General features: G+C 47.2%; 1 protein-coding gene across 2 annotated transcripts; it reads left to right on the top strand.

Annotated features, from left to right (window-relative positions):
- Window positions 1-854: 854 nt before the first annotated feature.
- On the top strand, window positions 855-11,854 carry ZDHHC4 (zinc finger DHHC-type palmitoyltransferase 4). Of its 2 annotated transcripts, XM_036314544.1 has the most exons (8): window positions 855-1,141; window positions 1,530-1,785; window positions 2,342-2,465; window positions 3,168-3,241; window positions 3,677-3,855; window positions 5,679-5,804; window positions 7,408-7,652; window positions 11,493-11,854. In XM_036314544.1, exons 3-8 carry the CDS (start codon window positions 2,349-2,351, stop codon window positions 11,781-11,783), a joined length of 1,032 nt encoding a protein of 343 aa, XP_036170437.1. In that variant the 5' UTR covers window positions 855-1,141; window positions 1,530-1,785; window positions 2,342-2,348; the 3' UTR covers window positions 11,784-11,854. The 2 variants fall into 2 exon arrangements, with proteins under 2 accessions (XP_036170437.1, XP_036170438.1); XM_036314545.1 differs by lacking the exons at window positions 855-1,141; window positions 1,530-1,785 and having other exon boundaries at window positions 2,435-2,528.
- Window positions 11,855-12,215: the final 361 nt, after the last annotated feature.

Below are 12,215 nucleotides of genomic sequence, written 5' to 3'. Positions count from 1 at the left end.
AGCACAATGTAACATAGTGATCAAAACAAGATTTAATTAGTCTCCATTGAAACCATCCAGAAACGAATGAATGGGAATCAAAATAGAGTTCTGCAGTCATGAACAAGAAAAGCTAACTCCGAATACTTAACCTCCAACTCAGAACTAAGCAGCAGGGTGACGGGTGCGCGGGACTAATCAGACCGCCCCGGCTGTGATGAGGCCCCATCCACAGCCAGTCCTCCCGGGGAACACGGTCTGCTGCCCACCCCAACCCCAATTCCGTGGCTATAAGCTCGTGAAGGCCTTGCACACAGCGTGTCAGAAGGTGCCCAGCTTGGTAAGATTTTTAAAAAGAAAGAAAGAAAAAAAAGCGTTTCCTTTTGGAGTCGGCAGCAAAGGCAGACAGGAAACGAGTTTAAGGCCAGTGATGGAGATCAGACATTTCCCCTCAAAGGGAGGCTGGCCTGGCTCCGTTCGACCGGTGCCAGGAATAGACCGGCCTCGGCGGGCGAGAGCCAAAGGGCACCCGGCAGGGGCCGGCTTCTGGGCGCGGAGTGCCAGCAGCTCTTTTCACGGCTCCCCCCGGGTTCAGCTCTCATTAGACGGCGTTTCTTCTCTCCTCCAGGCTCGTCGTCAAGCGCCTGGCACCGCTGCCGGGGCAGAGCGTTCAGAGCGGTTCCGAATCGGCGGGAGCAGAGCTCCCCACGGTGTGGCCGGCACAGCGCCAGGCCGACTGTCCGGCCGAAGACACCGCGTTTGAACCCGATGCGCGGGCTCTGGGGGGCGGGGCTCCGGGGGGCGGGCCCGTTGGGGGCGGGGCCCTGCTCGGCTCTGCGCAGGCGCGGGTGGCTCGGGCCGCTCCGCCAGGCCCAGGGCGGCCTTTTTGTAAGATTTGTAGCAAACGCGCTCGGAAGTTCGACCTCCCAGCCTTTAGACGCCACCGCAGTCCCGAGGCGCCCAGTAGGGCAACAACGGACACTCTCGAAGAGGCGGCACACAAACCGCAGACTCCCCACCGCCGCGGCCGCCCGCACTTCCGCCGGAAGTCGGTCTGCCTGCCAGCGTCGCGCGCTGACGTCACGGGTGCGACGGGATTTTGGGGGCGCGCCCTGGAGGCGCGGGTGCGGTGCAGCTGGCGGTTGGCTGGTCGCCCTGGGAGGTAAGGCGTCCTCCGCTGGGCGCTGAGATGCCCCCGCCTAACCAGGGATGTCCGCCTGTCTGTGTGGCCGCCCTCCCCATCCTTCCCGGGTGTGGGGGGACGCAGCACACTTCCACCCCCCCGGGGCCGGGGACCCACATCGTTCCCTTCTGCACCCGCCCCCCAGGACCCGGGGAAAGCTCCTGCGAGGCCCACCGGCCGCGACCCTAGCATAGAGGGGAGCTTCGGGGAGGCCCTTCTGTCGGGTCCCCAACGTGGGCGCCTCAGGGATGGGTATCCAAGGCTCGCAGAGTACTTCTTCCCGATTAGCTCTGACTCCCGAAGTCTTCTAACCCCCGTTCACCCCGCGGGGCCTCGACTTCCCCGACGTCCACACTCTTTTCCACAGCGCATGCCCCCGTGCCTCCTGTGACGTGAGTGGTCCAGGCGAGTGTGGAACTGACCTGTCCCTGCAGCCAGATCCCGCCTCCTGGAGGAACCATGTCTCCTGCAGCTCCGGGGGTCACCTGTAGTTCCAGGCTCATGCCTCGGCGCCAGAGGAGATGCCGATGGAATTCCCTGTGAATGTTGGCAGGAGGAATGCCAGAGCTGCCTGCCGAAAATCATCCAGACAAATATGTAGGCTGAGGACCCCGAGCCGCCCGGTGAGGATTGCTGCTCTCTGCTCCCGTCCTAGCTCATGCGTAGCTTCCAGTTGGTTGTCTCAATTGGAAGTCTGGCCCAGAATCGTATTAACGAAGGCCCAAAGTCACCACCTCCAGTTACTTAACACAGGCCTGTCCTTCGAGCATCCCTTCCTAGGCAGGCAGCCGGGTCCCAGGGATGCTTGGTCCCATGGCATCAACAGATTCTGCTGGCTACGTTCTGTGTTCCTATCTGTGTGAATGTTTATATTTAAGGAAGAAAAAGAATGGTTTGTTGATGGGGGGAGGAAAGGTGCATGCATTCTGCCTATTCTTCCCCACTTTCCTTTGGAACTTGCAGATAGGAGGTGCCCCAGAGCAGACCGCAGTGGTCTGACTAAGGAATTTTGAAGGAGCGAGAGCACCCAGGCCTCCTGGGTTGTCCGACTGAAGAGGCAGTGTGTGCTTTAAGAGCTGATGGATTTTGTTTTGGGAGCCATGTCGGGAGTTGATGTCTGAGAATATGAGCCATGGAATGAATCCCTCAGTGGATCACACTCTTTCTGTTCCTTTGTAGCCCCAGGATGGACTTCCTGGTTCTCTTCTCGTTCTACTTGGCTTTGTTGCTGATTGGTGGCGCTCTGCTCTGCATCTGCTTGAAAACCCGTTACCTGAAAGGCCTGGTCAGAGGAGGCGCACAGGTAACAGTGACGCTGGGAGACCACTGGATCCGTCTAAACAGTTCACCAGTTTCCTGACGAAAGGAAAGATGCCATTTTTGTTCATTTGTTCACTTGTTCTTTCATTTCTGGCAAACTCACCATTTCTGGGTTTTCCCCCTCCTTATTGTTAAAAGTAATCTTGTATTGCTGCTTTGAGAGAAGGTAGCGTTCTTAAGGTTGCCTTTTTTTTTCCTGGATCTGATGCCTGTAATTGGGCATGGATTTGAGCAGCGTCTGCCTGGAGGGGCCTGAGGGTGAAACTGGGGGACGTAGGAGCAGAAAGCTGGGCATTGGGCTGCCCACACTCCTTCGGGGATCTAAGTGAGCAAGATTAGGGTGAGCAACCCTTGGGAAGGGGTTGACTTGGAGGTGGAATTTGGAACGTGGGACTGAACCCAAGGCAGGGAAAGGAGTGGCGTTCCCAGCAGCATGACCTGATCCATGCACCCTTTGCTTGGAGACCCTGCCATGGCACCTTCGTTGAGGTGAGGGTGGAAATGGAGGACTTGGCTTCAAGGAAGGCCAGCAGGGAAGCCACCCTCTTTATTCTCTCTTAAAGCTCTTCTCTGCCCATATGCAGAAGTGCACTATCACCAGTATTGTCAGCTGAGCGGCAGCGTCTAATTGGGGGTTGGGGAGAATGAAAAAAGAAATTGAATGTTTCTCTTTTCTTTGTTTTAGATATTTTCCTGTATAGTTCCAGAATGGCTTCAGAGAGCCATGCTGAGATTGCTTCATTACCTCTTTCATACACGGTATTCTCTGTTTTGATTACTTGTTGCGGTCCTGTAGCTTCAGGAAGCTCCTGTGGTTTCCAGATGCTACGCGCGTCCTGGGTTCAGAACCTCTCCTCATAGATAATCTGCCGTCCCTCTCTGGGGTTGGCCATGCATACTTTTAAAGGGAAGTATTTAAAGGGTGGGAAAATATTGATATGCATTTCTGTAAAAAGAAATATATTCTGATACTGAGATCTCAATTCCCAAGATAGATAATCATAATAATAGGTAACATTTGAGTACTGACATGTACTAGGCACTATGCCAGATGTTTCACATAGTTTATTATGTAATTCTGACCTGCACCTCACGCCCAAAGGAAGTAGTTGGCCCATGGTTACCTTTCGTTAGTACTGAATGATTTCTTCATGGAGAAGCCCCGGAACAAGCCATGTGCCTACTTCCTTTCAGAAACCACACCTTCATCGTCCTGCACCTCATCTTGCAAGGAATGGTTTATACTGAATACACCTGGGAAATACTTGGCTACTGTCAAGAGCTGGACTTCTCCTTGTATTACCTCCTTCTGCCCTATCTGCTGCTGGCTGTAAACCTGATTTTTTTCACCCTGAGTTGTGTAACTGATCCTGGTAAGTTGAGGTTCTTGGTATAGACAGCTCAACTGTCAGTCTTACTAACAGTGCTGGAAACAACTAGTAAACCCTGGAAGACCTTGAAAAGATTTGATATTTCGTGTCTTCATGATCTTTCCATTTTGAGTGTTGTCTAATTTTTTCCTTCTTTGACCCATGGGTTATTTAGAACAGTTAAAAATTTTCCATATGAATTCTTTAGTTTAAATTTTTGATACTTTCACTCAGTTGTGTTATATGGAGAGCTTATGGTCTGTAGGATACTATTTCTTTTGAAAATTTTATTGATAATTGTATTATGCCTGGGCATGTGGTTTTTGTAAATGGTCTGTGTGTGATTAAAAAAGAATTTGTTCTTGGAAGCAGAGAACTATATAAGTACACTAGAGGCCCGGTGCATGAAATTTGTGCACTTGGGGAGGGGTGGTCCCCCAGCCTGACCTATATCCTCTCACAGTGTGGAAGCCCCACGATTGATGCCCCAAAAAGATAGGCCCCACCCACCAATCTGGGGCTCCTCGATGGATTGCTGCAAAGAGGTAGGCGGGAGCGGGAGGTCCCGCCTCTGTGCCATGCGTGCAGTGTCAAGACCCCACCCACCCACGCACGCAGCCTGCACACCCGCTGCACATGCAGCCTCCTGGTGATCACTCATTTCGGCGTGAGGGCATCATGACCACATAGGCTTTTATTATATAGGATTATATCAAGTTTGTTAATTATGTTCAAATCTTTTATATTCATAATTGATCAATTACTGAGAGGTATGTTATTCTGATAATAGATTTGACAGATTTCTTCTTGTAAAGTTTTGCTTAATATGTTTTGAAACTGGTGTGTGTGCATGTGTGTATGTCTATTAGTTATACATGTATTCTTATTAGATGCATTCAAGTTTAGAATTAGTATTACCACTTCCTTGAATCACTTTTCAAAATATAATGAGCTTCTTTCATTGGTAATTGTTTTCAAGACTCTTTTGTTTGATATTAATGTTATTACACTATCTGATTTTTTGTTTTTTTTAAATATATTTTATTGATTTTTTACAGAAAGGAAGGGAGAGAGATAGAGAGTTAGAAACATCGATGAGAGAGAAACATCGATCAGCTGCCTCCTGCACATCTACTGGGGATGTGCCCGCAACCCAGGTACATGCCCTTGACCGGAATCGAACCTGGGACCTTTTAGTCCGCAGGCCGACGCTCTATCCACTGAGCCAAACCGGTTTCGGCCTATCTGTTTTTTGATTGATATTTACTCCCTTCCCATTTTTTTACTTTATACCTTTCCTGTCCTTGAAGCATTAAATGTCCATCAGCTGTGAACAGATAAAATGTGGTATGCCTGTTTACTGGGCTGTTCTTCAGCGATAAGAAGGGATGAAGTACTTCACCTGCTGTAGCATTGGGGAACCTTGAAAATACTACGTTAGTGAAAGAAGCCATGTACAAAAGACCACATATTGCATGATGCTATATACAAAGTATCCAGAAAAGGCAAATCCATGGAGACAGATGTAGGGTTAGTGGTTGCCAGAAGTTAGATTAGAGAGAAATGGGGCTAAAGGATTTCTTTTTGGAGGTGATGTAAATGTTCTAAAATTATGGTGGTTGCACAACTCTGAATGTACTAAAAACTATTGAGTTGTACATTTTAAATGGGTGATTTGGGTTTTTTACTATCTCAGTAAAGCTGTTAAAATGATAAAATGAGTCATTTATTAAACACGGCAGTTTTCATTGTGCCGTGTCAGGGCAGGTTTTGTGACTGTTCGGTCCTGTATTGCTTGAAGCTTACATCTGCCCTTACTTTTTCAGGCACCATCACAAAAGCAAACGAATCATTGTTTCTCCAAGTTTATGAATTCGACGAGGTGATGTTCCCGAAGAACGGGCGGTGCTCTACTTGTGACCTAAGGAAGCCCGCACGGTCCAAGCACTGCAGTAAGTGTGGCTCTGGCTGCTCCAGCCCCACCCTCGCACAGCAGGCACGGCTGCGCCTGTCGGAACATTACAGACTCCAGACGTGGGGCCGCCCCTGCTGGTAGGGGCCGCATAGTGGTCTCTTTCAGATGCCTGGGGGGAGGTCTTGTATTCTTCTGTAATGAATGGGCAACCCTCGGCCCTGGGCATGGCAACCTTCCTTTGCCCCGTGGACGCGCATGCTGCCCAAGAGAGGTTTCTGCAGGATACTGTGCTTGCAGATTTCAGTCTTGGCAGAGCCTGTTTCAGGGGCGCTACCAACATTCTCGACTAGAGTTATCCAAAAAATACAATGTGAGCCACATATATGATTTCAAATTTTCTAGCAGCCACCTTACAAAAGTAAAATACGGGTGAAATTTGGCCTGGCCCGTGTTCTTAGTGGTTAGAGCGTTGGCCTGTACACCGAAAGGTCATGGGTTCAATTCCCAGTCAAGGGCACGTACCTGGGTTGCACATCGTTTCTCTCTCTCTCTCTTTCTCTCCTTTTCTCCCTCTCCTTCTCTCCTCTCCTCTTCTCTCCCTCTCCCCTTCCCCCCCTCTTCCCCTCCCATCCTCCCTTACACACTCTCTGAAAAGCAATGGAAAAAATATCCTCAGGTGAGGATAACCAAAAAGGTGAAATTAATTTTAATCATATAATTTACTCAACCTAACATACCTACAATACTATTTTAGCAGTAGTCGATACAAAAAAATCATTCATGCCCAGCTCAGTGGTTGAGTGTCAGCCTAGAAACCAGGAGGTCACGGACGGTTCAGTTCCCTATCAGGGCACAGGCCTGAGTTGTGGGCTGGATCCCCAGTGGGAGGCCTGCAGGAGGCAGCCGATCAATGATTCTCTCTCATCATTCATGTTTCTGTTTCTTTCACCCTCTCCCTTCCTCTCTGAAATCAGTTAAAAAATATGTATTTTTAAAAAATCATTCATGGGATAGTTTATGTTCTTTTTTACGCTAAGTCTTTGAATCTGATGTATATTTAATGTTTACAGCACCTCTCATCCAGACCCTAAATTTCATTGGAAATACTGGATCTGTATTTAGATTTCATACAATTTACAGTTGGAATAGATTCACTTACCCAAGCTATTCCAAACATTTTTATAAGTTTTTCAGTCACTGAATTTTATAAGTTTTTTAGTTCCAAAAAGTCATTTCCTTTAATATCCATGTCTACATTAATATCCTGGTTCATCTTTGTCAGAAGAATTGATTTGACTTTAAAGCAAAGGCATTAGTTTTGAAACTAAGTAAATTCACTACCTCTTGCGTCATCTCAGTAGTATTCACATTGAACTCAAAAGGAATAGTTTACGAATTGGAAAACATCTGTACATTCATTGATGTCAACCAAGTATTTTTTCAAGTGTTCCTCGTAGCCACATACCTAGTTCTCAGTACCCACCTGTGCCTAGGTTAGTGGCTGCTGTACTGGACACTGCAGTCCTGAGAGCTTGGTGACAGCAGCCGCCACTCGCCCAGCTCAGACCGCCAGTTTGCAGAAATGTCAGTGGGTGTGCACGGTGTCATTGTCTCATCAAGAACCGCCGGTGTCTGTGCAGGTGTGTGTAACCGCTGTGTGCACCGTTTCGACCATCACTGTGTGTGGGTGAACAACTGCATCGGGGCCTGGAACGCCAGGTACTTCCTTACCTACCTCCTGACACTGACGGCGTCGGCTGCCACCATGGCCGTCGTGACCACCGTGTTTCTGGTCCGGCTGGTGGTATTGTCGGACTTGCACCTGGAGACTTATGTTGATGACCTTGGACAGTCCCAGGTTATTGACACCGTCTTTCTTATTCAGGTAATTAGTTATTTAGGTAATTTTGTTGTGGGCTGTATATTTCTGACTTCCAGTTTCAAATTAGAAAAAGGACATTTGTTTTTCCAGTAAAAACATGAAGCCATTCCTTTTTTAAAAATTGCTATATAATCTTTTTAAATTGGTAAATAATTCACATACCACAAAATTTACCCTTTCAAAATATACAATTCAGCCGAAACCGGTTTGGCTCAGTGGATAGAGCGTCGGCCTGCAGACTGAAAGGTCCCAGGTTCGATTCCGGTCAAGGGCATGTACCTGGGTTGCGGGCACATCCCCAGTGGGAGATGTGCAGGAGGCAGCTGATCGATGTTTCTCTCTCATCGATGTTTCTAACTTTCTATCTCTCTCCCTTCCTCTCTGTGAAAAATCAATAAAAAAAAAAAAAAAAAAAAATGCCTAGGTGCCTCCCAGGCGGCCCTCTACATAAACAACAGATATTTGTGGAATCAAGGAATAAACATGTTACATTTAAAAATATATATATATATATATATATATATATATATATATATATATATATGTACAATTCAGTGGTGTTAGTATGTGCAGGGTTGTGTAACCATCACTACTGATTTCGGAATATTGCATCACGCCAAAAAGTATTTCCTCACCCTGTGTCTATCTGCAGTCACTCCCATTCCATTCTCCCCCCAGCCAGGGTCCCCTCTAATCGACTTTCTGTCCCTATAGATGTACCTGTTCTGGCCATTTCATATCAGTGGAGTTACACAACATGTGGCCTTAAGGATTGGCTTCTTTCACAGAGCATAACTTTTTCAAGGCTCATCCATGTTATAGCCTGAATCAGCACTTCATTTCTTGTGGCTGAAACATGTTCCATTGTGTGGAATGGCCGCATTTTGTTCCATTCATCAGTTGATGGACACTTGGGCGTTGTCACTTGTCGGTTGTTTTTGAATAATGCTGCTGTGAACGTCTGTGCACCAGTGTTTGGGTGGACACAGGTTTTCTTTCTCTTGAGCTGGACAGCTGAGAGTGGGGTGCTGGGTCAGATGGAAACTTCGTAACGGCCAGGCTGGCTCCCGAGGCGGCTGCATTTTACGCTCCCACCAGCAGCATGCAGGGCTCCAGCTGCTCCGCGGCCCGCCAATGCTTGTTGTTTTTATGATAGCCATCCCAGCGCTTTTCCCTCCTTGGACCAGAATCCACAGGTTTTTTTTTATGAGATATATGGAGGAAAGCTGCTACTTTCCAGCCTCTCTCCATCTTTTTTTTTTTTTAATCCTCACAGGATATTTTTCCATTGATTTTTAGACAGAGTGGAAGAGAGAAGGAAAGACAGAGAGAAATATCGATGTGAGAGAAACACACATCGATTGGTTGCCTCCTGCAAGAGCCCCAACCAGGGCTTGGGCTTAGGGAGGAGCCTGCAACCGAGGTACGTGCCCGTGACCAAAATCGAACACGGGACCCTTCAGACCGTTTGCAGGCCGATGCTCTATCCACTGAGCCAAACCAGCTAGGGCTTTCTTTTTCTTTTTTCTTAAATTATATTTTTATTGATTTCAGAGAGAAAGAGAGAGAGAGAGAAACATCAATGATGAGAGAGAATCATTGATCAGCTGCCTCCTGCACGCCCCACACTGGGGATGGAGCCTGCAACCCGGGCCTGTGCCCTGAGTAGGAATGGAACCATGACCTCCTGGTTCATAGGTTGATGCTCAACCACTGAGCCCCACTGCCCGGGCCAGAATCCACTTTATAGTCACGCATCACATTTGAGTGTCTTTTCAGTCTGAAGCAGCGCCCCGCTTTTTTGTGTGAAATGGGCATTTAGTAGCCTGGTTGCCTATTAGAATGTTCCACGTTCTAGATTTGTCTGTTTTGGAATTGTGTCATCTAATCTTTCTCTTTTTCCTAATGGTAGTATAAACTGGAAGTTAGTTCTAGAGCCTTGATTAGGTAAGGTTAAATTTTCCTTTGCAAAAGTGCTTCCTAAGTGGAGACATGAGTTTCCTCTCGATCCCACCAGGCGGAACCTAGGGCCAGGGAAGCCTGGGTTGGCCAGTCAGGGGTGGCCACCGGCTGTCCCTGCATTTGCCCCTCGGCAATGGCAGTCTGTGTGTCTGGTTTCAGTTTTGTATTGAGGACTTTCTTTAGGCTAGAATCAAAAAATATGAATGCTGGGCCAAAGATTACCAGCACTTATACTGTAAGATTTCTAATACTAACATCTGTTGTCAGATTGCTTTTAAAAGCTTGATTGTAGAGCACTGTGTAAGTGATGGTTTCACAGCTCAGAGCAGGCATTGCGCTGCTGGCTGGGAGGCGCCTCTGGTTTGATAGGAAAATAAGGTGTGCCTTTAAAAAAGTTGTGTTTCTTTCATTACTTTTGATTAGTTCCTTTGTCATTCTCTTGTATATCTTCTTTTGTGAATGATGTTCTTTAACTGTCCTGTTTAATATTAGGACCAACTTTTGATATGAGGTCTTTACATAATAACAATAGTTTCTTCTTATTGTGTTTATTTTCTATTTGTGTGTTTTTTTATATAAAAAGCTTAAATATTCTTCATCTTCAAATTTGTTTTTTTCTTTGTAACTTCAGTTAGAAATTCTCTCCTATCAAGTTTTGATAATTGTTTGCTTCTCTTTTTCCCTAACTTTCAAAAATATTGAACTCTCAAATTTCTTTATTATAAAAAATAACATAAAAATTCAAGCAGTCAGAGGTGTTTAAAATAAAGGGGAGGGGGTGGGAATGAGTCAAGGCGGTCATAGGGTACAAACTTCAGCCCACAGGTGAACAAGTCCTGGGGGTGTATGTACAGCATGGCGACTCGGTAACAGGAGCGTATTGCATATTTGAAAGGTGCTAAGAGACTGGCTCTTAAGAGTTCTCACCACAAAGAACAATGGTAACTGTGAGGTGCTGGAGATGTTAACTAACCTTATTGTGGCAATCATTTCAGTATATATACATACATAAAATCGTTACATTTTGCATTGCTGTTGTGCACCTTAAACTTTCACAATGTTACACATCAATTATATCTTAAAGCTGGGTGGGGAAGGAAAGAAAATTTAAAACATCTTGAAAAAAAATGAAATGAAAACATACCCCTCCCCTCCCAACACTTTCACTCCCCAGAGGCAACTTCTTTTGTAGTTTGGTGCGTATATTTCAGGCTTTTTCCCTACGTTTGTTTATATTGCCATACATGTCCATAGAGTCTTTGGTGTGTTTGCACAAATGGGGACCCATTGTGATCCTTGCATCTTGTCTTTCTCCCCGGGCAATGTATTACCAACATCTTTTCCAATTTTGTTGGCTCCTTGTGATGCCATGGTTTGACTGTCCCAGAGTTTTACTCTTCCTCGGGGATGCACCTTTCATTTGTGTGCTTTGGGAAGAGGGACTGTTAAATTCAGTGCCACTGCAGTGAGCACCCTTGCACTGTATCTCTGGCTGTTTCGTTTTGAGAGAGAGATTGATCTCTTCTGTCCATCTGGATTTTATTTTGATGCATGAACTAAGAGATACATGTATTTCTTTGTTTTTTTTTGTAAGTACGTAAGTGGCATAGCACCATCTCCCGAGTATCTGTTCCCTTTTCCTCCAGTGTACACACTTCGCTTATCCCAAGCTAAACTCTTGTATAGACTAGGGTGCATTCCTGAGCTGTTGGTCAGTGCTGTGTATGGTTCTGATTTGTGTTCAGTGGGTAGATGTGCAGGGAGGTGGGTGAGCTGGGGTGGCAGCTCCGACAGTCTCATGGACAAGACCAGGGCTGGCGGGTGCTGACCCTCACTGTGTCAGCCCCGTGGCCTAATGTGCTGCTTCTTCTTTGCCCCCAGTACCTGTTCCTGACCTTCCCAAGGATTGTCTTCTTGCTGGGCTTTGTCTTGGTGCTGAGCTTCCTCCTGGGCGGCTTCCTGTGCTTTGCTCTGTACCTGGCCGCCACCAACCAGACTACGAACGAATGGTGCAGAGGTGACCGGGCCTGGTGCCAGCATTGCCCCCAAGGCGCCGGGGCCCCCTCCGTAGAGCCCCGTGTCCACCGGAACATTCACTCCCACGGGCTTTGGAGCAACCTCCGAGAGATCTTTCTACCTGCTGCTGCACATTATGAGAGAAAGAAGAAATGAGAGTGGAAGGGTGTTACTGCCTTTTAAATACAGTTCATTTTAAATATAGCTCATTTATTTATGCATATGGATACTTTCTAAGCATGTTATTTTTCCTTTCTGTTCTGTATAAATCGCCTTTCAGTGGTTAAGGAAGGGAAGAGAGAAGCAGGGCTTACTGAGTGCCTAATGGAAATCCTCCTTGGTCATCCTCTGCCCACTCAGCTGCCGGAACGGAGCTTCTCTGGATTCCTGGTGACCTTGGTCTCTCACCAGACTCGGCTCCTGGACAGGAGGGGCCCCGCGGCTGTGTCCCCTGGTGTGCAGGAGGGTCTCCGCAACTTGGATGTCCTCATCTCTCCCAGGGAAAGACGACTTTTTTTCTCCATTTCCTTAACCATACCAGCACCCTCACCCAGGCCTGTTGAGCTTGTGGCCTCCTGCCGGCCCTCC

Source organism: Myotis myotis, unplaced genomic scaffold, assembly GCF_014108235.1.
Source record: "Myotis myotis isolate mMyoMyo1 unplaced genomic scaffold, mMyoMyo1.p scaffold_m19_p_6, whole genome shotgun sequence".
Taxonomy (NCBI): Eukaryota; Metazoa; Chordata; class Mammalia; order Chiroptera; family Vespertilionidae; genus Myotis; species Myotis myotis.
The sequence above is the reverse complement of the archived record's forward strand: the minus strand, read 5'-3'. Positions and strand labels throughout refer to the sequence as shown.

Coding starts and splice junctions, on each gene's coding strand:
- ZDHHC4 (XM_036314544.1), top strand. CDS start 2,349: ATGGACTTCCTGGTTCTCTTCTCGTTCTACTTGGCTTTGTTGCTGATT. Junction 3,242..3,676: donor CATTACCTCTTTCATACACG/GTATTCTCTGTT, acceptor ACTTCCTTTCAG/AAACCACACCTTCATCGTCC. Junction 3,856..5,678: donor GAGTTGTGTAACTGATCCTG/GTAAGTTGAGGT, acceptor TTACTTTTTCAG/GCACCATCACAAAAGCAAAC.